Source organism: Tiliqua scincoides, chromosome 2, assembly GCF_035046505.1.
Source record: "Tiliqua scincoides isolate rTilSci1 chromosome 2, rTilSci1.hap2, whole genome shotgun sequence".
Classification (NCBI taxonomy): Eukaryota; Metazoa; Chordata; class Lepidosauria; order Squamata; family Scincidae; genus Tiliqua; species Tiliqua scincoides.
The window spans coordinates 149,173,539-149,200,796 of record NC_089822.1 but is presented as its reverse complement, the minus strand read 5'-3'; the positions used below and the strand labels follow the sequence as shown (position 1 = coordinate 149,200,796).

The 27,258-nt window shown below is 48.4% G+C and overlaps 1 protein-coding gene across 1 annotated transcript; it reads right to left on the bottom strand.

Moving 5' to 3' along the window:
- Positions 1-645: 645 nt before the first annotated feature.
- FAAP100 (FA core complex associated protein 100) lies at positions 646-26,101 on the bottom strand. The gene is made up of 10 exons (XM_066615713.1): positions 25,935-26,101; positions 25,568-25,748; positions 22,401-22,519; positions 17,868-18,796; positions 12,852-13,005; positions 11,177-11,982; positions 8,554-8,690; positions 5,269-5,385; positions 3,356-3,442; positions 646-2,060 (listed from the first exon to the last, which is right to left on the bottom strand). Exons 2-10 carry the CDS (start codon positions 25,730-25,732, stop codon positions 1,935-1,937), a joined length of 2,640 nt encoding a protein of 879 aa, XP_066471810.1. The 5' UTR covers positions 25,733-25,748; positions 25,935-26,101; the 3' UTR covers positions 646-1,934.
- Positions 26,102-27,258: the final 1,157 nt, after the last annotated feature.

Below are 27,258 nucleotides of genomic sequence, written 5' to 3'. Positions count from 1 at the left end.
AAGACTCGCTGAGCAGGAGGGGAGGCAGGCCGCCGGTGCACGAGTGGGTAATCACAACTGGCAGCCTTCTCAACCTTAACCTTTCCAAATGTATACAGGGGGACGCCACAGCCATCCTCCCGCTTTGCACCCTGCTTTCCCCAAGTGTGGGACACCCAGGCTGCCTGGGCCCTGGCCACTTGACCCTGCCCTCAGCATTGTAGACTGTGCCTGCGGGGTGCAGGCCAGCAATGTTAATTCATAAGCAGTGGAGGGAGGGCACCTCTGTATGACTCTTCTGCATGGACAGCTTCCCTCCATGCTTGTATTTCTTAAGAGAAAGGGGAGCTGCAAAGGCAGAAATGAGTTTGGTGCTGATAAGCACTGAGGGCTCATCCAGTCCTCCCCTCTTTGAGGGTCGATTCCCATATCTAATGGAAAGCCTGCTAGTTACAAATGCTGGAATGGTTAAAGCACCTCCTACATAGGGAATCCAAGGGATAGCATAAGGGAAGCCTGAGAGCACATTATTGCAGATGGATGTGGTGGGATATTCCAGCCCTTTCACAGGAATATTTAACCATTCACAGGATTCCTGGCACTGGATTCAAAATAAAGGTCTTCTGTAGGCAAAAGGAGAAGCATCACAATCTTTTATTTCATGGTGATTTTTTTCCTTTCTGCCCCTGTTCCCATTTCCAGACCAAGCTCATAGCTTGGAGGGTGGGGGCAAGGGGGCAGCCCCATCTGCTCTCTGAGGCTCAAAGTGAAGATTCTGCTGGAGGTCAGAGGGCAAAGACGACATCAATTATTCCCCAACGGGCGGGCAAGCGAGAGAGTGCACGCATTTTTCACCCCCGAGTGCTGGAGCGGTTCCTAATGGCCTTTAGTGCCGGCCAGTGAGCGCACCGAATGGCTTTTCAATTATTCATCGGGAAGAGGCAGCTTTTAAAGCAGACACTGCATTAGCTCAGCGGGGAGGCTGCTGCCGAAGCCCCCAAGCTGCCAAGTACCTGCCAGCAGATGGAGAGGAAGAGGAGATGCAATCAGACTGCATGGCCAAGGCAGGCTTTCATGGCAGATGACAGCTTTACAAAATACCAGAATTTGCTCGTTAGACACGTGGCCTTGCGAGAAGAAAAAGAATTTCACACACACAGGCACAAAACACAGATCCTGCATGAGTCTCCACCATGGAAAGAGACAAGCAAGTTGTTTATAGAAAGGACAAATACTGGAAAAAGGAGCAAAACACCCCATTAGAAAAAGAGGGCACCATACGAAGAGCACCCTGGAGTTATTTATGCATGTGACATCTTGCTTTTCCACAGTGTTCCCGAAATATATGACACAGCTAGAGGCATAGCCCTTTTTCGGAGCGAGCAAAAAATGGATCAATCACCAGCAAAACCTGCTCCTTCCCTCCCCTCCCCAAAAGCAGACAGTAACTCACCAGACTCTTGCCTGCCACAGGAAAGCAACTGTCACTGAAAGCGAAAGAAGCTGAACTAGCAATGTCAAGCATGATCCACAACACCCATACCCACTACATCACCTTGTCGGCCATCTGCGTTACACATACATATGCACACGCGTGGCGCACAGGAAGTCCGCTTGGATACTCTGCCTGTGCGCAAGACTGCCAAGACGCACTAATCAGAGCTGCCAGGAATGGGCAGAAATTAAAAACCAGGAGTGACACATTTAAAAGGAAAGGGGGGGGGGAAATAAATAAAAAGGCTGAGCTTTTGAGCATTTAGCCACCAGAGTACAACAGCCAATCAGACCCAGGGTTTGCCCAGCTAGAATCCCCCCTCTCTGCCACATCTCTGCTTCAGTCTTCAAATCAGTTCACAAGGCACACAGCCAGTTGCCCCTTCATCTCACTGGCACTGGGCAGAGATGCTTGTGGCGCCATCCAAAGTGTGCCAAGATCAATTTCCACAGCTCAGTGCTCACAGGACTACAAGGCTAGGGTTGCGCAGCTGCTGATAAATGTGCAGGAGCTTCTCCACAATTGCATCTGAGTCATTCCCCAGGCACAGACTGTCACGCAGGGACTGTGCTTCCTTCAGCAGCATCTACAGAAGGAAAGACACACTTGTGTTAGAAGTTTGGTTGGATCAGACAGCGATGGACTGAGTAGTGCAGGATCACCGTCAACACAGCACCGTGCTCTTTGTTCCTCCTTCCCTGCCCCTACTGCCACTCTTGGATCACACATCCCTTATGCCCTCGCTTGCCACTACCTAATATTTACCAAACACTGCCCAAAATAGGGGAAACCCCCAATCAGGACAAATTATGCCAATCCAGATACATTTGCAGAATTGATCCCGGGCATGGAAGATACTACACATACTTGAGTTGTGCTATTCACTGCCTTATTTAGGATTTATTGTTAGGAATACTTATATACCACTTTTCCATAAGAGTAGTACTAAAAGCATAGAAATAAAGCAATAAATAGTTCCCTAGCCCAAAGGGCTCACAATCTTAAAAAAAAGAGCACAGAAGAGACACCAGCAACAGCCACTGGAAAAGATGCCATGTTGGGGCGATGAGGGACAATTGCTCTCCCTCTGCTAAATATAAGAGGACACCACTTGAAAAGGTGTCTCTTTGCCCAGTTATCAGGGGTTCTGTGTACTGTGGACACTCTTATTATCCTGGTCTTATTTTTTGTGTTGTTATTTAGACTGAGATTTATTTTAAGTTTTTAGTATTCACTTATTTATTGTATTATATTTTAAGTTGTTAACTCTGTTGGTGGCCCATATGAACAGAAAGGTAATAAAAAAACTTTGTATAAAATCAAACTAAAAGGGACTTTCTCTGATGCAAATCTTGGATGAAGGTAGAGGAGAAGGAAAAGGGGAACACAAAGGGAGGAGAAAACATTCAGCCCCATGTGAACATTTTACAGCCCTCAAAGGTTTGCAATTCTAGTTCTTGAAATCATATGGAACACATTATAAATATCTGCTTGGGGCTTGAAGTGCAGAGACTGGGAGAGAGAAAAGGTTACTAATCAAATTAAGGAAAGCCTAAATAGAAGGAACACAAGTCACTCCCAGATTGAGTCAGATCAATTACCAGCTTTAGCCTGGCAATTATAGAACAAGCCATAAATCTATTATCTGTCAGCCCAGATTCCTGTTATTTAGGACGTGTAGCAAGGTCTGATACAACTAAGCATACAGAAGAAGAGCAGGCCAAGCAACTCTCTTGGGCAAATACAATTCCAAGGCTCAGCCCAAGCAGAGCCTTCCCTCTGCAGTGGCCTGCCTGTGGCAATCAAGGCACATGGATGTTGCACATATCTGGACTGCAGCACACTGACCCCAAGTCGCTCCAGGGCAGGAATGTCGCTTACCTCATAGTTGGCTTGGATCTGGTGAAGATACTGTACACGGACATCTGGGGAAGAGTCAACTTGGGCTGCCTGCTCCAAGACCAGAGCCTACACATACCCCCCATCCCCAAAGGACAAATTAAAGCAAAGGCAGGATTAGCTAAGTGAAGACGAGGAGTTCAATTTCTCACTCAAAGCACCTGCACATAGAATCCAAGGTGAAACAAATACTTTCCAAGGCAGACACATAATTGGAATGCATTCTTGGGTTTCCCTGCTTCTCACACTTAACAGTGAACATTGCCATTTTCTTACTATCATTCTTTCAGCTAACAGGAAAAGCCCTTGGTTTGGATTGAGAACTCCAAATATTCATTCACGTTTTCTTCAGGAGGGGGAGAACATTAGGGTTAACTTCCATCAAGACTTGAGAGGGTGGACCCAAACTGTGGCAGTAAGCACACATGTGCTTCTGCACACAGAGATATGGAAGCCTCCTCCCCCTGTTGCCCTTTGCTTTGGGGAGCTGCCTTCTGTGCCCTCTGCAACTCATGCCTTAGGGAACCAAAGCTTCCAAGATCAGGCTTGCTTTTTGGCATCAGAAAAGCCGACATCCACCCTCATTCTTTTGGTGGATGAAAGGATGGGATGCTCGCAAGCTGCCAGAAGAGCATCCAAATGACTACGGTTCTCTCCATTTATCCACTTCCATTTACCACACATACTTGTGTACAAGTCTATCTCATTGATAAGCCGAGGATAAGTTTTAAGCCAAAAATTATAGAATTTGCTATTATCCACGGAAGTTGAGGGTAATACTTAGGGTGTATGAAATTATTTAAAAACAACTTACCAGTAATTGTTCTGAGGCAGCAACAGAAAGCCAAAAAGAAAAAAAAAACTGGAGCCATTTTATGTTCTTCGAACAGGAAGGGAGATAAAGGTGCTTATAGGAGCTGACACCTTTTCGAGGAATACAGTGCAGTACTCACATAGCAGAAGTCCTCAGAAAGACTACAGTCCCATAAGTGCCTTCACCTCTTCCAGTTTGGAGACTGTAAAATGGCTCTTTTTTTGTTTGATTTCTGTTGCTGCCTCAGAACAATTTCTGGTAAGTAAAATGGCTCTGTTTTTTAAACGCCCCCCCATGTCCTACTTCTCAGCCCAGACCTACCCCCACCTCACCAAGCAGCTGCCCACAGACACCCTTTCGACTGTATTGACTCGTGTATAAGTCAACCCATTGTTTCGGAGTCAATTTTATGGCCTAATTTTTTAACTTATACACAAGTATATACAGTAATCCTTAAGCATGGACGAGACAAGAGATGTGATACAATCTTACTTCTTGTGGACTACAGAGGTGGCCTATTCATGAGGCTAGCTGCATTGATTGCTCTGAGTCGCAAGCAGGGGGAGAGAGCAAAATGCGCCCCTTGTCCACCCAGCCCCTCCCCCGGCCCACTGCCTGCCCAGCCACTCCACCCAGACACCATCCCAGACTTTCCTCATGTAGTAGCATTGGATAACAAGTGAGAGATGCATGGGAGCATGACCTACCTCCACCTCCAGCAGTGCTGCTGAGCATTATGACAGCAGAGCTGAAGGAGGAAGCAGCAACCTCTAAGCTGCTGCTGCTGCCGCCGCCTCCACTGCTTCTTTTCCTTCCCTGCTGCTTCTTGCAAAGAGGTTCCACTTCCAGGATCCTTCCAGCCTAGCCAGTTTACAAGTGGCAGCAGTAGCAGAGCTGATGATGGGGGTGCACACATGTGCAGTGGGGAAACTTGCTTCAAGCATCAGATCAATTTGGGATGGGCCTGGTGGACTGCACTCCCCCCATACACAAGTTCAAGACTTTCCATTCAACCCACAGGTTTCAACAGGATGATCGTTCACAGTGCATATCCTTTCCATCTGCCTGAAATCCGATATACCTGAATACGCCTAACCACAGCGTGATGGAGCTGGCACATGTTTGTCAGGGGTGAGCCCTGAATCATGATCTCCACAGCCTGGATGGGGCCTGCAGGGTCCAGGTCACTGACAGCTACCTGCAAGGCAAGGAGGACAACATTGTCACGAATTATGCTAAATGATGCAGCTTAAAGAGCATGCTCTTTAAAAAAAACTATCTCAATTATCTTTAATTTAAATGTACTTATTCCCATTTGGCAGACAGGCGAAGTAAGGCTGGAGTGAACAAGTTGCCCAAGGCCACCCAGAAATTCATGGCCGATATGAGATTTGATTTGCAGAGTCTAACATTCTATTTAATGGTTCTGCAGATTGTGAGAATTAATCATTTGTCATCCATCCCAGAAGCATTAAGAGTTGGGCTTCACAAAATACAAAACACATCGGTATTAAAAAAAAATCACTACTCCAAAGAATATGCTATCAAAGAAGAAAGGAGGGATTGCCAAGGGCCAAACTACCTCTTACATGTCTCATTTATAGTAGGCCAACAGTTCTTTGTCTTTCTGCCTGATCTAAACTGCCACTACACCCTGTCTTAGGGCTCCAATAGACTAGATAGGATTCTACTAGCATAAAGCTCATTGGAAGGCAGGGAAATGACAGGCTGGAAAATATTTGCTTAGGTTCCTCACAGCATGGAATGTAACTTCCCATATAACATTTGAAGCTGAACTGAGATAGGGGTGTAAGAAAAAAAAAACTTGTGTCCTTGAGACTCCTAATCTTGCGTCCTGATCATTCAGCCACAGTGCCTCTTTCTGGGCAAAAAAGTCTGAATTCTGAACTACCATCCTAGAGAAAAAGTGCCCCATCACAGTGCTTTTGCCTGTGTGCTCAAGCAAGGTCACTCTACCAGCAGCCTGGGAGGAAAACAACATAGCAATGCTTCAAACTAGTGCAGACATAATGCATTCAGATCTCTGTTTCACAGCCTCTACTTGCTGGCCTGAAGTGAACTCAGATCTGATTGTCCTCTACTAGGGACAGAGCCTTTTTGGTGGCGGCACTGCAATTTTAGAATTCCCAGGAAAATTCACCCAGTCCTCTCTCTTACTGCTTTTACTTAGGCTTTGAGACCCTTTGAAACCCTTTTCATTCTGTCAGGCATTTTATGCCTGAATTTATTCATCCTGCTTCTCTAATTTTAGATTTTATTTAGTGAATTTTTATCCTACCTTTCTTCTGATGAGGGCTTGCAAGGTGGTTTCCAACATTAAAAAACCCCCAAACTTTTTAAAAAATAGACATAAAAACACAGCAGTATAAAATCTATTTATTTAAATTTTTTCCTGATTTTAATAGCTGTTTTATTATTGATTGCATTTTAGTTTGAAAGCCGCCTTGAGAAAAATATCCTACCTTTAGTCAAGGGGTATAAACATTTTAAATGTGTGCATGATGTAGTCACTTTACTTGGAGTGCAAAGGCAACTGGGTGCTACCTTCCTGGATTCACACAAAAGGGCTAGGATGGTCTGAAGCTTGTCTAGCTTACAAACTCTAGGCACCAAACCCACATTTTAACACCCCTACAAGTTTTGTCCACACAATCCAGAGTCTAGTGCCAGAAGCAGAGAACAAGATGCCCCATGCATGAGCAACATGGCACAGCTTTGTCAGATGCAGAAAACTCAAGCAGGACAAGTCCTATGTTATGGCAAAAAACAAAACCTCTCAGAAAGTCACTAAGCAAAGGGGAGGTGGGACTTCTTCCCATCCCAAATACACTAATCAGACTGAACAAGGAGCAAAACTCTTTCTAGACTGTAGTAGAACTCCCCTCTATTCAATATCTCTTTTCCCATCATGGCAACTACTGATGCCCTCTAGAGCAGTGGTTCCCAAACTGCGGGTCAGGACCCACTGGTGGGTTGCAATCTGATTTTTGGTGGGTCACCAAAGGGTGATGGAAAGATCAGATAACTAATTGCTTCAAGCCTTGAGGCTATTCAAAAATCGGCACTGTAGCCGATAATTACCCTGCAAAGAGCCCAACGCCTGCAGTTTGCAAGCCTGCGTAAATTTAGGGAGATAAATGTTTGAGGGTCTTTTTCTGGTTATTATTACTTATAAATAAAATATTTCTAGAAATAGGAAATTTCTAGATTTCCTTTTTAAAAAGTCTGGTAAATCTAGATGAGTCTCAACAGAGTATTTTAAAAAGTGGGTCCTGCTGCTAAAAAGTTTGGGAACCACAGTTCTAGAGAAAGAGCTCCAATCCAGAAATGCTTGGGTCTTCAAAGAGATGCCACTTAACAAAGTAACCCTTTCATTAACACATTGAAAGACTCTCAGCTCCTATCCATCCTACATTACCAGGATTATCCCCCTATATTTCTCTGCAGTTTGAACAGACACTTCAGAGGTGGCCAATTGAGAGGCTAGGCCAGCAGCCTTCACTTTGGGCTGGGATAGGAGGACATGCTGCCCACTCCCCAACAAACCTGAATGAGGTTTGTTCACCTGCTCACACCATTGGCTGTGGTGGTCTCACTCTCTTCATCCAGTGGAGCTGTACTCACGCACCACTCCAGTTGGAAGATTCCCTCTAAAAGCCAACACCACAGGACTCAGGGACAATCACTTTAAAGCAGTCATTGCAACCAAATTGCTCTAGTGCCTATTCACAGAGCCCACTCCCTAAAGGGAGTTCTTTGCAAGTGGAACTCTGATCATGCCAAGTTTTCTCTATTCTCATCTGTGAATCTGTGAATGCTCTGCCTGGCTATTGGCAGATTTCCAAGAAAATGAAGTGTGCCCTTTCCATGCAGAGCTCTGTATGAGCACAGGTGCTTGTATGGAGCTATGGGCTACCCCCAAATGTGCACACAAGCACTGGGAAATGGCTTTACCGCCACTGCAAAATGACCAAATCCCCAGAGGAGACTCTATTCTTCTTGGATGATTTAAATCAGCCCAAGCCCCTCCATCCCTTTTGGAACATTCAGATGCCTCACAAAAAGGGAGGACTGTCCAGTCTCTCACTTAATCACAAGCAGCAGCACTGCTGTTGGTACCAAGGCCAACCCAAGCACAAAGAGCCTGAAACCCCTCCAGAGTCTTAGCCCCAGATGGTCTCCAAGAACAGGACAGGACAAGATGCTGTGTGGATGCTTCTACGCTGAAGTGAAACAATCTAAGGTTCTTGCTGGGTTCAGGTCTGCCCTCTGGAAGCATCTCCCATTCATTCTTTGCAAACCCAGCCCACATCCCACTCCCTTGCACAGTTAACCCATTCCTTGCCTCTCGAATGTTCAGCTGCACTTTGCCTCCGTCTGGGGCCAGGCTCCGCACTGCTGTCGCATCCTGGCTCTGGAGAACATCTGCCTCGGCATTCTCCATCAGCAACCATCGTAGAACAGCACAGCACAGCGGTGCTTCTGAGTGATAAGAACAGAAGAACAGGGGCCATTATGCGGGAGAGCTGTGGCTTCTGGCTGCCCAAAGATGCCCCTTACTGTTCCTTCCAAATACACTAAGAGCAAGTTAATCATTCTGGATGCATAGTAAGATGCTTTATGAAGATCTTTCAGGCTGAAGGTGCAAAGTAAGGTGGGTTTCAGTGCAAACTGTAGGGTTGGGCAGGTCAGGAGCAATAAAAAAGTGGAGGGCTGTGTTGCACATGGGGTTGTGTAGTCCATCTAGCTGGTGGGACCTGAATTGGCAGTCCCAGCAGACGGAATATGGGAGCCCTCCATCCGCAATCTTTCCATTCCACCCAATGTGTCTTTCATAATTTCTGGCAGAATGTTCTGAATCTTACAAAAGAACACCCTAGCAACCTCAAGCTCGAAATGTTCCAATGAGGACAAATTAGAGACATGTATACTCTGCACGTTTAAACACATAATTTAAGACTCCTTGGAAAGAGTGTTTGGCTTGTTTTAGCAAATAACAGACTCTGGCCTTTCTTGAAAATATCTTGTTAGATATGGAGACCACAACCTATGATGCCCACCCAGTCCCTGGGCAGCCTGAGCTAAGGAGCCAGCACTCGTTTTCCTTCAAACCCCTTTTTGCTTCACAAGGGAGACTGTTACTTGCTTGGCTTCAGATCCTCCCCTTCACCACCCCCACTGCCATATTCTTGCCACAGAATGCAGGAATAATTTTCCAGGCATTAGAGCAGCAAAGGCAGGAAGACCCAGATGGCATTGACCACTAGGTTCCATGGGTCTGACATTTCATAGTTCCCGAAAAGATTCTGCAGGGATTTTGTTAAAAGCATATTCAAAGAAAATAAATGTTCCATATGACACTGCAGAATTCTCTGGAACAACCTCACCTCTTCAAGCAGGAAAAAAATGCTAAGGACAGCTTGGCTAGTTTGACAAATAGAGGAAAACAGTCAATTCCAAGACTATTCCAGGCTCAGCAAAGGAAACAAAGGGATCCTTTCCCTGGGAGTACATGTCCCAAGGGATAGCCTGGCATGAGCACTCCATGCCCTGACTTCCTGAAAACCAGAGCAACAAAATTTTCACATGGCCACATGTCACCAATTAGCAGCCTGGAAATGAATATCAAAAGGGCTCACTCAGTATGAAGTAGGGCCTTGCAGCAACAACCTTGGGAATGGAAGTGGGAATACAAACCTGTCACTTCCTCTAGCAGTGTTTCTCAAACTGTGGACTGGGACCCACTAGGTGGGTCACAAGCCAATTTCAGGTGGGTCCCCGTTCATTTCAATGTTTTATTTTTAATATATTAGACTTGATGCTACCATGCTATGCATTTGGAGAAATGTTACACATCTGTACTTTTAACAGGCTACTATGTGTATGCTTTTAACAATGATAATCAAAAGGGCTTATTCCTAGGTAAGTGTGGATAGGATTGCAGCATAGGATTGTTAAAAATTTTCCAACCTGATGATGTCACTTCTTGTCATGACATCAATTCTGGTGGGTCCTGACAGATTCTCTTTTTAAAAAGTGGGTCCTGGTGCTAAAAGTTTGAGAACCACTGCTCTACAGCAAGGGTCTCTAAACTAAATATCTGGCACAGTGTTGAGGGTCGGAAATAAAATTAAATATAAAATTTAAGTAAATACATTAGAGATGGAACTTAGGTGAGTGAATAAATGACTGAGTTCAAACGTCAAGGATTTCTCCAAGCACTAACACAACCCAAGAAATAAAGCACACACTTAAATGGACTCCCATTTCCCCACCCCACAAGCAAAACTCTGGTTGTGTTTGGTCAACTGGGCCAGAGGCTCTCAGGAGATCAGAGGCTGGCCGCAGGCCAGATAGAGGCTCACTGCAGGCCACATCTGGCCCCAGGGTCGGGGTTTGGAGACCCTTGCTCTACAGGATCCAGCAAGGAAGTTATAGTGGATTTGGTAAAATCATGGCTGGAACAGCTCGCTTTTGGGATGTGCCCTGGAGATAAGAGTTGCTGCAGACACCCACTTGGGCAGCCTACATTTTCATCTGCAACAAAAGAGATTACAGGGCAAAGAGGAAATTTCTGCAGGCCACGTGACGTATTCTAATACAGCCATGCAGGTCTGGTTCACCAAGCTGACTGAGAGGGGGCTCTCCCTGGGGAACCACATGTAAGCTGCTCTGAGCTTCTTGGAAAAAGTGGGGGTATAAAATAAATGCCAGCTGGCCATTCTGCTCGGACTGAGGGTCTCCAGGGATATGATCAAACAGCCCATTACCAAGCAATTCCCCCCCCCCCACAAACTGCATCCCCCCAATCTCTTTTGCAAAACAAAGAAAACTGCTGCTCCCAGTGTGTCCAAACAGCATCTGAGAACAGTCAGTGCAGATGCAATGTGGAGATGATAGGCTTACAGTGCTGAGGGCCAGACAGAGGAGGAAATGCAAGGTTACCAGCTCTCATACAAATCACACACCTGCACAAAAGTCCTTCAGGGCAGTTCTCAGCAGATCAGATGACACCTTGATGGACGCCACTGATGGAGCCAAGTAACCGTCTCCCAGAGCACCCAGTGCTCTTGGAGCGAGCTCATCACACCCTTCTATATTCTCAAGGTCAGACTGCATCTGGGACAACTTCAGGAAGGTATCGATTGGATCCGCAGGGAGAGGGGAGACGGCTGCAGGTGCAACAGCTTCAGATTTCTCGTTGCCACTGTCCAAATGAAGGCACTGCAGGATGTCAATGGTGACCTCCCTCAAGGGCAGGCAGATGCCTTCTCTATCTGGGGAAAGGCCAGGGGAATCGTCAGAGAATAGGTCATCGAGCAGCTCAGTGGACTCCGAGACAGTAGCCAGGATCTCCTGCAGGCTGTAGTAGAGAGAACAGGAGACTGTGAACGGGAGCTCCAGTTTGGAGCCATCAGCAGGGCCCAGGGGGAGTGTCACCTCCGTCTTGTTCCCAGGAAGGAGCTGATCTATAGGGAAAGTATAGGTGGTGGCAGAGTCAGAGGAGCTTTCCTCAAAGTCACAGGAGCTGGCAAAGAGCTGAATGCAGAAGGTCCAGCCTCGCTCCAGGCTGCACTCGCCCAAGTTCTCCAGTACGCAGGAGATGGTCAAGGTGTTCTGAACCAGCATGCGGCTCCAATGGGCAGCAATGGTGCAAGTGATGGGCTTTTGACCATTCTGGCTGGACAGCAAAGCTGCACTCACATTCATCACCTGGTTCAGGCACGTCAAAGCTCGGTTCTTCTGATCCACAGCCTTTTTGAGACATGACACCCTGCAGGAATTGGGGAAGAATATAAGGACTATTATCTGATAAATGACAGGTAAGGTGGCCAAAAGCTAGACATGAACACATGAGAAGAGGTTACCTGAAGAACTCATCCACCAAAGTTACTGATGCACTGGAATTCCTACATTAGAGTACTGGAGATAACACACTAGTGGGGGCAGGTGGTAGCTACAGGCTTAGCAGACTGAAGGTTCCAGGTTCAGTCTCTGGCATCCCAAGGTAGGGCTGGGAAGGACCTTGGTATGAGCCACTACCAGTCAGTTCAGACAATACTAAGCTAGATGTATCAAGGGTCTGACCCAGGATAAGGCAGCTTCCTACGCTGATATGGTTAGAAACAACACCCACATATCACACTTCCCATATCTATCCTTCTTTGGACCGAGATACTAAGGAATCTCGCTGCTTACACCACAGACTCCTGAACTCCACGCTTTGCTAGAATGACGAAGCTGGTCTAACTCAACACACCCTAATCAGGTCAGCCACTGCCTGCATGCTTCCTCAAAAGCAGCTCCCAAGTGGTTTTTGCTGCCAACTCTTAGCAAACAAGGTAAATAGCCACACACACACAAAACCTGTTAACTAATCCACAGATCTAAGGTATTTGCTCATAGTGGTCAAAGGAGCAAAGATGCTTAAGAGGAACTAACTGGCATCGTTTCATCATTTCCTCAGGAATGGGCAAACTTCTGACCATCAGACTTCCTAAGGCCACTGGCCATGCCAGTGGCAGGGTCAGGATAATCCTATTAACTTTAGGCAAAGGTGCACATTACAAGACAACATAGAAACACTGAATGTGTATCTGACATGTGTGTGTCAGCTATACAGGGAGGGAGGACAGGTCTTACCTTTCAGAGACATGACCTATGCCAGAGAGCAGTTCCTTGATCCTCTGCCCAGCTTTGTCAGGGTTCATCTTGACAGGCTGTGTATCATCTGGACTGCACAAGCCACAGGTCATGAGTCGGCCTTTAGCAGACAACGCCAGAAGCTCAGACTCACCTGAGGAAAGCGACACACAAACATATAAGAGGCCAGGAACTGTCTAGATTTCTTCCCCTCCCTCTCAAAGGCATAAGATGAATTCATGCGAACAGACAGAATAAGGTATTTCCGTGGGGGTTTCTTCAGGAATGAGCATTTTACTTCTGCTGCATTCATACACTCTTATGTTTCCACTCAAGCCAGATCATGGAGTGAGATCATATGAGGGTATCTCCAAGTTCTCCTCCATTTTTTTTTTCTAGTGAGGTACTAACAGTCACACCACACAGTAGGCAGAGGCACCCTGGGAAAGGATGGAAAATGTCCCAATTGGTAAATCTCAGGACTTCTCTCTTAAAAATTCAGGAACAGGGGAACCTTTTCCTCATCAAGGGGCCATTAGTGTGTATTCAGAACTTATTCAGCTGAATTGAGCCAGGCCTGACTACCAACTGAAGAAATCTCAGGTGGCGTGGATGTGAACTAGATGGGCAATGAACATTTCATTCCGGCAAAGCTCTTCCAAAAGGTGCATATTGCTTTCAGAGTGGGAGGCTGCAATCCTAACCCCTTCTGTCAGTACTTTCCAGCACTGACATAAGGGTAATGCAACTCTGAAGTAAGGAAACAATCATTCCCTAACTTTGAGGAGGCCTCCGTGAGTGACACCCAACTGCAGGATACAGCACATGTCCCATTGGCACCACTATGCCAGTGCTGGAAAGCACTGACATAAGGGGTTAGGATTGCACCTGTAGACATCCTTCAGTCTGATTTCAGAGGAATTTCTCCTCACAGCCTAGCAAGTGACCAAAAGAGACTTTTTATCTTCTCTTCCTTGAATCAGTTGGCTAATGCATCTCACCTTTCTGGTACAGAACATTTGGCTGGCTCCTGTGCTCTACTTTGGTAGCATTCAATAACCTGGATCAGGCGTGCCCAAACCCCGGCCTTGGGGCCACTTGCGGCCCTCAAGGCCTCTCAGTGTGGCCCTCAGGGAGCCCCAATGAGCCTCTGGCCCTCTGGAGATTTGCTGGAGCCCACACTGGCCCCACGCAACTGCTGTCAGCATGAGGGTGACTGTTTGACCTCTCACATGAGCTGTGGGATGAGGATTCCCTCCACTGCTTGTTGTTTCATGTCTGTGATGCAGTAGCGGCAGCAAAGGAAAGGCCAGCCTTGCTTTGTGCAAGGCCTTTTATAGGCCTTGAGCTATTGCAAGACCTTCATTCATTCATATAAGTTCATCTTTAATATATTCATTTATGTAAACTTATGTAAATTTATTCAAATTTTAAATGTAAATTAATCCCCCCCCCGCCCTCGACGCAGTGTCAGAGAGACGATGTGGTCCTCCTGCCAAAAACTTTGGACACCCCTGACCTGGATGATATGAGCTAATCTATTGGGAACTTTTAAGTATCAAAGATCCAGCTTCTGTTCAGTGCACTACACTAACTGACTTTTGAGTTCCATCTACCCTTCTAGTGCTAGGACTCAGAGGATGGTCACAAAGCAACTCTCCAAAGTCACAGAGAAGAGACCCACACAATCAAAGGGAGTAAAAACTCAGCAGGAAAGAAGTGAGCAGTTTGACAAGCACAGGGGTTAGGTCTGCACCAGATGGCTACAGAGACCAGAGTCCTCCTGTTATTTGCATGCAGAGGAACCATGCAAATTTGCCGATGCTGAAGGTTTACAACCCATGGGTGCATCAGCGGGAATATTTCTCTCAGAAGCTATTTTAGAATCTGCACCCTTGTAATATATCTGAGACCGTACAGAACTGAATGGAAATGGATAGAACCAGGAGCCTGTGCTCAGGGGGTGGGGGAGCCCAGAGAAGCCCTGAGGATCATGTACAGATGGAAGTAAAGAAAAGCATATTCCCTGCTGCTGCATGAGACACCTTGCAGTAAAGCAAGCTCCCAGCTATTTGTTGAGAGGAGAACATGCATGGAAAAGTGGCTTCCCAGTACGTCTTCCTCATCTCAGTGGGAAGAGAGACTGAAGTGAAGTGATGCATAGCCCAAGTAGGTGGGCTGGGAGGGCACAAAGAACCCATTTCCCCAGAAGAGCTCTGTCACATAGGAGAAGACATGCAAAGATGCATTTGCTCCCTGTGAAATCCTACCTAGGTGGGCATTTCTGTTGGTCAGCTTCATTTCGCTTGCATGCAGTTCCTGTGTTCCCAGTTGTATTTGCCAGCTTCATTCCCTTAAGATCGATCTCATTCTGGTCTCCAAGACCCTGTGACCCAGGGGGTGGGGGTGGGAGAGACCAGTGTCTTTTGCTCAGTCTACCAGGTTCAATTATCACCTGGCCTCTCCTTTCTTGGACTCCTTCAATGGCCAGCTACTCTGCATGGGTTGGAGGGAGAAATGGGTCTTTCCATTGCTCTTTTTGACAATGATTTACCCTGGCTTTCCCCAATCAGTTCTCTCCACCCACCCCACCCCACCCCCAACATGATACACAATCTTAACCTCTAAATTGCAAGCCTGAGGACAGGGCCTATATTATTTCTAATTACTGAACAGCACCTAGAACTCTTAGGGCACAATCCTAACCAACTTTCCAGCACTGGGGTAAAGTTAATGAAGCTCCAGGGTAAAGGAACAAACATTCTCTTACCTTGAAGAGGCCTCCATGATTGCCCCCCAACTGCAAGATGCAGCACATGCCCCATTGGCACAGCTATGTTAGAGCTGGAAAGGTGGTTAGGATTTGGGCCTTAGGAACTTAGGCAATAAAATACTAATATTAGGACACTGGCTATCAGCAAGATGACATGTGTGGACACTACATGGGACATAGCCAGAGACTGAATATAGAAAACGGTTTTCTTTGATGTGCAAGTCTAAAAGCTAAGTTCCTAGTTCTCATGAACCCACAAAGAAGTTTGGAAAGGGGAAGCCAGCTCATGACACAGAAACAGAGAAACAGAACTAGTAAAACTTGCCATGCTGTTGGAAGCAGGCAACCTTTATAGTTCTAGGTCTCTTTCCCATTGCGTTCAGTTCCTGCCTTGCTACCCCTAGTATGTTCTCCTTCAACTCAGACATTCCCCTTTTCTTGTGCATACTGGCAACAGTCAGAGCTTAGCTATTTTCAGTCTGGCAGGGTCACAAACACTGAAGCCAGAGTAAACTGTTATTCTGAGTTTGGTTCTTTTGGAGCCTGGAACAGCAGAAGGAGTAACCCTAAGCAAGACTCTTCCACCTGTTCAATAAAATGAGATAACAATTGTGTCCTGCTGCTGGAAAGCCTGGGTGCAAAGGACCACATTCCTTAGCCCATCAAGGCAGCCTGAGCAACCCACTCCTCCCTTACTCCAAAGGTAGAGATAAATGGGAGGCACTGAGTTTTCACTGATCCTTATAGGGGAGGAAGGCTGCTTCCTGCTCACAGGATATTAATGCCTCTTGCATGGTGAACAAGCATGACATAGCTGTTCTACATGAGAAAAGAGGCAGCTCTGAATTGCTACACCCAGAGCTGAGCGCTACAGAGCTATTTCTGCCAAAAAGAGACAGAACTCCTAGAATACCTTCTATTCTCTCTCTTCCCCTTCTCCACTCGCCTCATATCTGGGAATGATCTGAGCTGGCCCCAGACTTCTGTGTAGGATGCTGAATCAAGATGGATTCATGGTCCCCCTAGAACACTGGGGCTCAAAGTGCCAACCATTTTGCACCAAAAACGGCTTCCCCAGTGTGAGTGAGCTAAAGCACTCCACGGGGGGAGTTGTTAATCTTCCATCCCAATCTCCCCCAAACTGCACACTACCCAGCCACATCTGCCTGGAACACCAGATGCACACGTGGCTGTGGCGATGCAACACGGAAGTAGCTGGCTGGCATGCAGTTTGGGGGAGATCGGAATGGAAGAGTAGCGGCTCCCCCTCGAAACAGTTTGTCTTGGTCACACAGCAGAGGGGTAAGCACATGTACTGGATCAGGCCCTTGGTTTAACTTGCCCTGCCCTAGAGCAAGTGCATCCTGGACACAAATTCTACCAGAAGTACCCAGCTCTTCATCAAGAAGAGGACAAGCAGATTTGGATACGAGGAACGTCAGAAAGGCAAGGAGCCTACAGAGTGCAGCAGCATCTAGGTGCTCTCCTTCACTTCACTCCAAACCAGACGTTTCACTCCATTTAGCTTCCAACTTGCACAGTCAGACAGGAATGACTTGCTCTAACTAGAGGTCAAGCAAATGTGGATCTTGACAAGAAAAAGTGGAGCTAGGACCCAGGGGAACATGAAAAGATCACTCTGACCTCATTTACAACTGCCATAAGTAACCCAATCATCAGTGATTCATCTCCTGGCCAAAACCAGTGATTACTCAGTACCATGCTACCTGCAACTTCACCCAAAACATGCTAAGGCATGGATCACCCCATGGCATGCGTAGAAGTTGGGGAAAAAAACTGACAGCCCTGACCAGCAACTAACTAAAGGGCCACTCACAAAATGAAGTGGGGAGGGTGGCAAGTTAGGGTATCCACCTCCTCACTTCATATAGCTTGCTAACATCCAATGCCATAGACACTCCTCCCTCTCTGCTCTTTTTCTACTTCTGAACTGGCAACTAAGGGATCAATGGGCATATCTTTAAGACCCAGGTCTAGCAGGGGTGTCCGGTTCCTGACCCTCTGCCTACAGCATAACTGTGATTTTTAAAGAAGCAGACTCTGTCCAAGTGGTTCTGGAGCAAGATTAGACCCAACACTTGTGACTCATATATAGCTAAGGTATAGTCACAGCAAGTTTCTCTCACAACTGGTTGGTTTTTTTTTTTATCCTTTCATAACTTACAAGTGGCATTTTGTGGGTTGTGTGCAACAACACTAAGTTCATAGACACATTCTCATACCTTCCGACTCCCGAGAAGAGAGGGAGAGAGCCACAACACTGCAGATACTCAAGCTGGCAGGAGACAAAGCAGATGGAAGGGTTCCTGCCGAGTCCTCCACCTTCTCAGCCTCAGGAGTGCCATTGTCCAAGTCCACAGCATAGATGTCTGAGTGAGTGCTGTAATACATGCGGCTCCCTCCACTGCAGGCTGCACACAGAACAGGCCCTTGTAAGTAATACTCTCGGAGCTCTGGGACCTTGATCTCTTCTCCCTGAGCTGCCTTGATGGCCACCATTTTGCCATAGTGGCCCAAAGCCACCACACAGTCACAACCCAAGTCTCCATATGCTGGCAACTCCTCTGTGTCTGGAGATCTCCGTTCTGTTCTCAAGGCCCCAATGAAGACAACTGGCTCCTCCAAATGGTGAAGGATCTTGACAGGTGAATCTTCAAGGTTGCAGTTGCCAGGGGAACTTAAGGCCTTCAGGGGCACAGAACATAGTTGCCCATCTGGGAAACCACATAGGATCATGGGAGAATCCAGCATGGCAGCATCTACACCAAAGAGGAGACTGAAGAGAGGCTCCTCCAGCATGAATCCCCCTGAGTGGCGAAGACCCTCCTTGAGGTCACTTGTCCCTGGAGAAGAAGCACAACAGAGAACAGGGAGAAAGTGTGCTAGAGATACATCTCCATCGCTTCCTGTGGAGGTAGTGATGTCCACATGGCTGATTGGTTGGCGTGGAAAATTCTCCTGGTCTTCAGGGCCTGGGAGCTCATGGAGATTCATGCACCACTTCCCCTGTACTTGGGAAAGAGTGACGAGGACATCGTTGAGCAGCGTGAAGGTGCAAAGTGTGGCATCAGGGAAGGTGCAGGCATTAGAGCCCATTGGGAGGACGCTGGAGAAGTAGTCGCTTTCCCCACCATCTGTCTGCTTCGCTAACCTTCAAAGCAAACAAGGAAAAGCTCTCAGTGGAGTCAGAAATGAATCTGAAAAAATCAGAATATTTAGCATCCGCTTCACAGAACTGAACTCAGAAGCAGTGGACTGGATAAAGAAAGCTACTACTTGGGAGAAAGGTTTCAACAATTTAACAATTTAACACTTTTGTTGCCTCTTCTGAAGGGGCTTGGAAGTTGAATAGGAATAGCAGACAAGCAAAGCACCAACCCAGACATGGTGGAGGAGACCCATGATTAGTATCTCCTGTAGGCTTTTGTTTTTGTATTAGTAGCAGCTGGGAGGGCAGATTCAAACAAAGGCACCTCTCATACTGGAGCTTTCCAACCCAAACTACCAATCCAATAATAATAATAATAATAATAATAATAATAATAATAAACTTTATTTATATGCCGCCCTTCTCCCCAAAGGGACCCAGGGCGGCTCACAACATATTAAAAACAGATTAAAAACATAATTTAACCACAAATAAAAACATATTAAAAACACATTAACATATACCCATAAAAACCATAGTCAGATAAAAAGTCAGATAAAAAGAGCAAAACGTAGCAAATCAGAGGAATCAGGCCTGTAAAAATACTAAAAAGATACAGAAGAGATGTTTAAAAAGGCCATGCACTCAGAAGGCTTCTTTAAACAAAAATATCTTCAGGCCTCGCCAAAAAGTCTCAAGAGAAGGAGCCATTCTCAAGTCAAGGGGAAGGGAGTTCCATAATGTTGGTGCCACTACTGAGAAGGCCCTATTTCTTGCCGCCGCCCCACGTACCTCCTTAGGCGGCGGCACTTGTAAAAAGGCCTTCTCTGATGACCTAAGAGGATGAGCCGGATTGTACGGAAGTAGGCGATCTCTGAGATACCCTGGCCCACAGCAGTATAGGGCTTTAAAGGTCAAAACCAGCACCTTGAATTGGGCCCGGAAACGAATGGGCAGCCAATGCAGCCCCCGGAGAAGCGGGCTGACAGAGTCAAACCGCCTAGCTCCAGTGACCACACGGGCCGCCGCATTCTGCACTAATTGCAGTTTCCGAACCGTCTTCAGGGGCAGCCCCACATAAAGCGCGTTACAATAATCTAACCTCGATGTTACCGTGGCATGGATCACCGTGGCCAGGTCTGCCCGATCCAAGTACGGCCGCAGTTGGCGCACCAGCCGCAGCTGAGCGAAGGCCCCCCTAGCCACAGCCGCCACCTGGGAATCCAGGAGCAGCTGCGAATCCAAGCTGCAGCTTGGACCCCCAAGCTGCGGACCTGCTCCTTCAGAGGGAGTGCAACCCCATTCAGAGCAAGCCGATAGTCCAGTACCTGCATCGAGGATTTCCGAACTAGGAGAGCCTCTGTCTTATCCAGATTTAATTTCAACTTATTAGCCCCCATCCAGATCCTCACTGCTTCCAGACAGCACTCCAGGCCCTCAACTGCCACCCTGGAGTCTGGAGGAAAGGAGAGATAGAGCTGGGTGTCATCAGTATATTGATGACACCCCACTCCAAACCCCCGGATGACCTCTCCCAGCGGTTTCATGTAGATATTAAATAGCATGGGGGACAGAATTGAACCCTGTGGCACCCCGCACCTCAAAGGCCAGGGTGTCGAACAGGCATCCCCCAGCACCACCATCTGGGACCGACCCTCCAAGTAAGATCGGAACCACCGCAAAACAGTGCCTCCAACTCCCAACTCGGCCAATCGGCCCAGAAGGATACCATGGTCGATGGTATCGAATGCCGCCGAGAGGTCCAGTAGGACCAACAGGGACACACTCCCCCTGTCCAGTCCCCGGCGTACGTCATCCACCAAGGCAGTTTCCGTCCCAAAGCCCGGCCTGAAACCAGATTGAAAAGGATCCAGATAATCCGTTTCATTCAAGACCCTCTGGAGTTGGGCCGCCACCACCCGCTCAATTACCTTGCCCAGAAACGGGGTGTTGGAGACTGGCCGGTAGTTATCCAACACCGTGGAATCCAGGGAGGGCTTCTTCAGGAGGGGGCGAACCCGTTTGAAACTGCCCGTTTCAAAGCGAGTGGCAACGTCCCCTCCATCAAGGAAGAATTAACCACCCTTCCCGTCCACTCAGCCAGTCCACCCCGGGCAGCTCTTATTAGCCAAGCTGAGCAAGGGTCAAACAGGCAGGCAGACGGCCTCACACTCCAAAGGAGTCTGTCCACATCCTCAGGCTGTACAAGCTGAAAAGAATCCCACAACACTGGACAAGCAGTTACCAAGGGGACATCGTCAGACATTGTCAATGTGGCATCCAAGTTGTGACGAATATGATCAATTTTATCTGCAAAGTGTTGCGCAAACCCGTCACAGCGGCTGACCGTGTATTCCTCCTGGTCCACTAGAGGGGCCTGATGAAGGAGGCCCCGCACCACACGGAACAGCTCTGCTGGATGGTTGTCAGCAGACGCAATGGTAGCAAGAAGAACGATCTCTTCGCTGCTACCACCGCCACGGAGTAGGCTCTATAATGAGCTCTACTCCGTGTTCGATCGGATTCATCGCGAGTTTTCTGCCACCGTCGCTCTAGACGTCTGCCCTGCCGCTTCATCATTCGCAGCTCCTCAGTAAACCAAGGAGCCGCTCCGAGTCTGCGACGTGGCAGAGGTCGCTCCGGAGCAATCTCATCCACTGCCCTGGTCATTTTCCCATTCCAGAGGTCAACCAGGGCCTCAGATGAGGTGCCAGTCTTGGCAGTGGGAAAATCCCCCAGAGCCCTCAGGAAACCTACAGGAACCATTAGCCTCTGGGGGCGGACCATAGAAAACGGCCCCCCGCCTCTGCGGAGGAAGGAAGTTGCAACAAGCCTAAACCTTACCAGGAAGTGATCTGTCCATGACAACGGAGTGATCTTAATCCACATCCAGATCACTGCCTCCGTGTCCAGCTGTGAACACCAGGTCCAACACATGTCCTGCAGTATGTGTCGGGGCCCAGATCTTCTGGGACAGGCCCATGGTTGTCATGGCGGCCATGAAATCCTGAGCTGCACCTGCCGCAGGGGCCTCGGCATGAACATTGAAGTCCCCCAGCACTAACAGGCGGGGGGCCTTCAATGCCACCCCCGAGATCACCCCAGTCAGCTCAGGCAGGGAGACTGTTGGGCAGCAGGGCGGGCGGTACACCAACAGAATCCCAATCCTGTCCAGTCCTCTCAACACAACATGCAGGCACTCGAACCCAGCAGACTGCTGGACAGGGCACCTGGTAAGGGAGATGGACTCACAATAGACCACTGCAACTCCCCCTCCCCGTCCCTGCAGTCTTGGCTGCTGCATCAACTGGAAGCCTGGTGGACAAAGTTCAGAGAGACTAACGCCTCCCTCCATGTCCAACCAGGTCTCCGTAATGCATAACAGGTCGGCTTTCTCATCCAGGATTAAATCCCGGATGATACAGGTCTTGTTATTCACCGACCTGGCATTCAAAAGCAGCAGCTTCAGATCCAGGGACTCACCGCCAAGACCACCAGGCATCCAACTAGGTAGCAGGCACTAGAACACGTTCCCAACAGGCACATAGCCTAGTTGGAACCTGGGATTAGCAGCAGCAGAGTATGAAATACTTGCTCTGTCTCTTACCTGCTTTGGTAGTCCAAGGATACACAGTAAATTCCAACTCCAGCACAGAGGATATACAGCTGCTGGTGCAAAGGCAGGAGCTCCACATGCCAAACTTGATCAGGAAATCTGTAGACAGCCTAGGGAAACAGAAACATGAAGAAAGAGGAAATTATGAACTGCTTTATACTGAATCTGACCATTGATCTATCCAGCTCAGTAGTGTCAATGTACACTGACTCCTCCCAGTCAGTGTACACTAGTCTTTTCCATATGTATCTGAAAAACCAGAAATTGAACCTGGGACATCTGGCATGTAAAGCATGTGCTCTGCTAGGAGCTATGATGATTCCTCTTCCTAAATGTGAAGGTCTTCAGTAGTTTCTCAGGTAGCTCCAAATGAGAATGAAGACATTGGAAGCAGTCTCTGCAGCCTCAGTCCTAAGTAAAACTAAGATGTGCAATATTCTGGAAATTTCTCCCTCTGAAATGACATAGCCAGCTGTGAAAGTTTACAAGAGGCACATTCCAAATGAGCATTTGTTGCCTCCTGCTTTCTCTCCTGCCCACACCGTGTCTGGTTAGACACAGCACTCTCTGGGTATCAGCAAGAACACCCAGTGATGTGCAGTCAGCAGCCATGATGTCACTTTGATTTAAAATGAGTTCCATTTTCATAAATCAACTGAATTTTGTTTTCCCCCTCTCTAGCTAAGGACCTACAACTTGTGCTATAAGAACAACTAAGCGAACATAGAGCTACTCCCTCTGAAAAGCACACTTTGCAATAAGCAGAGACGACATTATCTAGGAGGCAACATGCAATTCTTCATTTTAAGCCACTAGCAGTTGCCATTGCTGCTATACTGTGCTGATGAACAAGTGACATATTTTACACAAGATGGGGCTTCGTTTCAGCAGTAAGGGAACAGGCAGTAGTCCACATGGCTGTCTGCAGGAAAAGCTGCCACAGCAATTCAGAAGGTGGGTAACAGAACACCCCTTCGGCACAAAGACACCCACAAACACTAGATTTCAAGCATATTTTCTAAGCAAGAAGAAAACAAAAAAGCATTAACCCATTTGTGACCTACTTCTCTGCATGAGAGAAAAGTGTAGGAGGCTGAGCTGTATATTGCCATAATAGGTTTCTTAGAAACAATCAGGGGAATAAATTAAAGGGATGTTTGTAACATAATGATAAGGTTTGTCGCAAGCCCAGCAAACAGCACTGAAAAATGATGGAATCCATATGAAAAAAGCCAACGTTTAGCTTCAATCAGGAAGAGAGTTCAAGTGCTTAAACAACAGAGATGATGACCAAAACCCTTTGTTTTACAATTCAACAAGACTATACTGAAGCATCAATTTGTAACAGCTGACAGAAGAGAGATGTCAAATCCTGACAGAAAAATGTCAGGATTGGATGCTGGAAGTAAATTGATTACAAAGTACAGGCAACCAACTGGCTGCAAAAAGCTACAACAGTGAGAGTGCATTACAAATTTACTAGGACACCTAATTAAGGATTTAGTTTAGATCTCAGCATCAGGCAGCCCTATATGCTAAGAATAATATCCAAGCACTCATGGGTTTTAACACTGGGCTAAGGCTTCCACAAACTCTTCTACAGAACAAAGAGCAAAATTATTCCTGCAAGCTCATCACATAAGTGTGTGTATTATAGTCCCAAGCTACAACCATGAACACCCATACAAGTCTGATGTGGGATCTCTGCCTCCTGTGAAAGCTCACAGTTGATCCAAGAAATGATGCTGGCCACAATCCAGTAGACCAGTGGTATTCAAACTGGGGCGTTGCGATGCCCTAGCCTGAGGGTCCTGGCCTCTGCCCCCTTAAGGGGCGGGGGCAGCCAGGAGACAGGGGGAAGGCAGGGGCTTGGGTGCACTTGCCCAAGCCTCCTGCAGACTCCCTGGGGTGCAGGGAGCCCTGCGCAACCTTAGGCAGGGCTCCCCAGGTCAGGAAAAGTGAAAGTGGAGCGATTGTGCCCCACTCCGCAAAACAGGAAGCAGAGCAATCCCTTCTGACTGGGCTACAGGGACTGGGGTGCACCCTCCAGTTCCTGCAACAGCCGTCCCTGTATGCGGGGAGCCCTGCGCGAGCGCCTGCAAGGCGTCCCAGGTCAGGGAAAGGGAGAGTGGGGTGATCGCTGCCCTCCCCCAGCCCCTGCTGCCTCCCCCCCACCCCCGGAAAGTCTTACTGTGGGTTTCAAACTCCCGGAGAGTTTGAAAACTGCAGCAGTAGTCCAATGGATGTACAGAGCCCTGCACCAAGAGAGGATTCCATGTTCTCTTTCATGAGTTGGGGTATACACTACATATCTCAGTGCTATTTCCCTTTATGCAATGCAAAAATTTCAGCAAGCACAGGGCTTTGACTTGCAGCTATTATCTTTACTAATTCTCCCAAGTGACTATTGCTTCTCCATATACCAGGCATCCCACCTCTTTTACCCCTTAGCACGTTTGAAATAACACGATCTATGTTCTATAAAATACAGTCATTAATACCTTCGTGCAGTTTTTTCTAATTTTTAAGAACAAACATTGTATTTAGTGTATTTTCTATTTTGTCACAAAATACACTGTATTTTGTCACAACAGAGTGGGTTAGAGCAGAAATGCAACACACACACATCTTGGTCTCCTGGCCATGTACAAGAGAATTTAGTAGTTGTTACAACTTTCACATTGGTGAGGAACAGCCTGAAACTACTGGGAAAGTGAGCGACCAAGAGGAGTAAAAGGCACATGCAGAGGATCCATTTATGTAACATAGATTAGTTACCCCCCACAACACCCTTGCAGCATGATGTTGTATTCACAACGAGGTTTATATGATGGATTTTTCTCAACCTTGGTGGCCGATTTCAAACCAGGTTATCGATCACAAGCATGGAAGCAGAGGCTGAAAGTCATTCCATGTTAACGGATGTGTGATCTCCTCTCTGTGCTGTTAGTACCCCCAGTTTGTGTCAGACTAATCAGGGTCTCAGATATCCTGCATCCCTGGACATGATCTCTGAGCCCCCAGAACTAGCTCACCGCATCTGACCCAAATACCAGGACGTCCGTCTGTGCCCCACGTTACCAACCGCCCAGGATGTGCCAAAATTTTGGGCTTTGGGTGGGCCAGTGGTATCCAGGGGCCAGCCACGCACCACTTACCTTCATCAGCCGCCCTTCTTGGTCGTAGATGTAGACATACTCGGTGCCATTGGAGAGGTAGATCTGGTTCCCGTGGCACAGCACTCTGGGCTTCCCAGCTGCCAGCCCCCCCACCGGGCAGCAGAACCCCGCCAGGTAATCCACTCTGTGCCCCACTTGTGCCATGATTCCTGGTGCCAGCCTGGAGAGGGGAGCAAAAAGAGACAGGCATGCAGTCAGGTGGCGCTGGTGGTGGGGATGAATGGCACACGCCCTGCTGGTGCAGCTGCAGCCCCCTCCTCCTTGGAACACCAGCAGGTGACGGGCGGGCAGGCCTGTGGGGTCCTCACGCCCCCCACACAAAGGGACCACCCTCCTGCTGCCCCACCTGTGTGCTGCCAGCTCCCTCCGACGTGGACGACCCCTTCAGAGGAGGGGAACAAAGGTGGGCGGTGTAGAGCCACCAGGCGGGTAGGAGACCCCATAAGCCGCCCACCACAGGCGAGAGGAGCGCAGCCCCACAGGGACCCGGTTCTTCCCCCCACCCAATTCTCTCCTCAGCAGGAGGGGCGGGGCTACCGCTCTGACCCCGCCTCCCCCCTCGGGCGGGGAGTCTAGTTGCCGGGTTCGCTTTACGGCTCTCCCTAACGCCTCGCTCTGCCGCCAAGAAGCGAGCCGGTGCGATGGGAGTTACGACGGGTCGTAAAAGCGGAAGGGCGCTTACCGGCCTCGCGGTTGCTAAGGCGGTTGGAAGGCGGCGGTTGCTAAGGCTGATAAGGCGGTTGGAAGCCGCCGCCCAGGTGGCTGAGGCAACGGCACGGCCGTTGGGGAGGGGCGCCCCCGGCTTCAGCGCTGCGGGTGGGCTTGGAGGCGGGCGGGCGGCGGCGGTTCTCGTCCGGTCCGAGCGGGTCTACTCAGTGGGGCTTGCTCCCGGGAAGGCGCGCGCGGGTTGCAGCCTCTGAGCGGCCACGACAGGAGGAGAAAGCAGGCAGCCGGCAGATGGCAGCGCCGCCCGCGGGAGGAGGGAGCGACCCTTGGCGGGGGCTGCAGCACACGCCTTGCGCCTCCTGCACGGGTGGCTCCCACTGCACCGAGCCTAAGCGGGTCTGCTCAGAAGTCAGTCCCCTCAGAATTTGTGTATGCAACATGTATGACTATATGCCTCTGGGGCATAACTCATGGGTGTGTCCTCGGTGCAAGGAGCTCCAGGGACTCAGGGAACGCATCACCTCCGTTGAAGCCTTGGTGGCCGACCTGGAGAAGCAGAGGCAGGCAGAGAAGGACCCTGGGGAGACTTCTGGGGACGATCAGGCTTCCTCAGGCGGTGGGAAGTCTCGGGGCTGGAGAAGGGAAACAATCCCCTAGGGGGGCCAGGGGATTGGCCCATATCCGAATGCACTCAGGATAGTCCTTGGAGAGAGGGGGGTCAGGGGCTTCTTGTATTGGGGGATTCGATTATTAGAAACATAGAGAGGGGGGGTTTGTGACGGATGTGAGGACTGCATGGCGACTTACCTGCCTGGTGCAAAGCTTATGGACATCACTTCTTGTCTAGACAGGCTGGTAGATAGTGCTGGGGAGGAGGTAGCAGTTGTGGTGCATGTCGGCACCAATGACGTGGGCAAGTGAAAGCTAGGATCTCAAAGATCGCATTCTCTGAAGTGCTAGCTGTTCCACGCACAGGGCCAGCTAGGCAGGTGGAGATCAGGGAT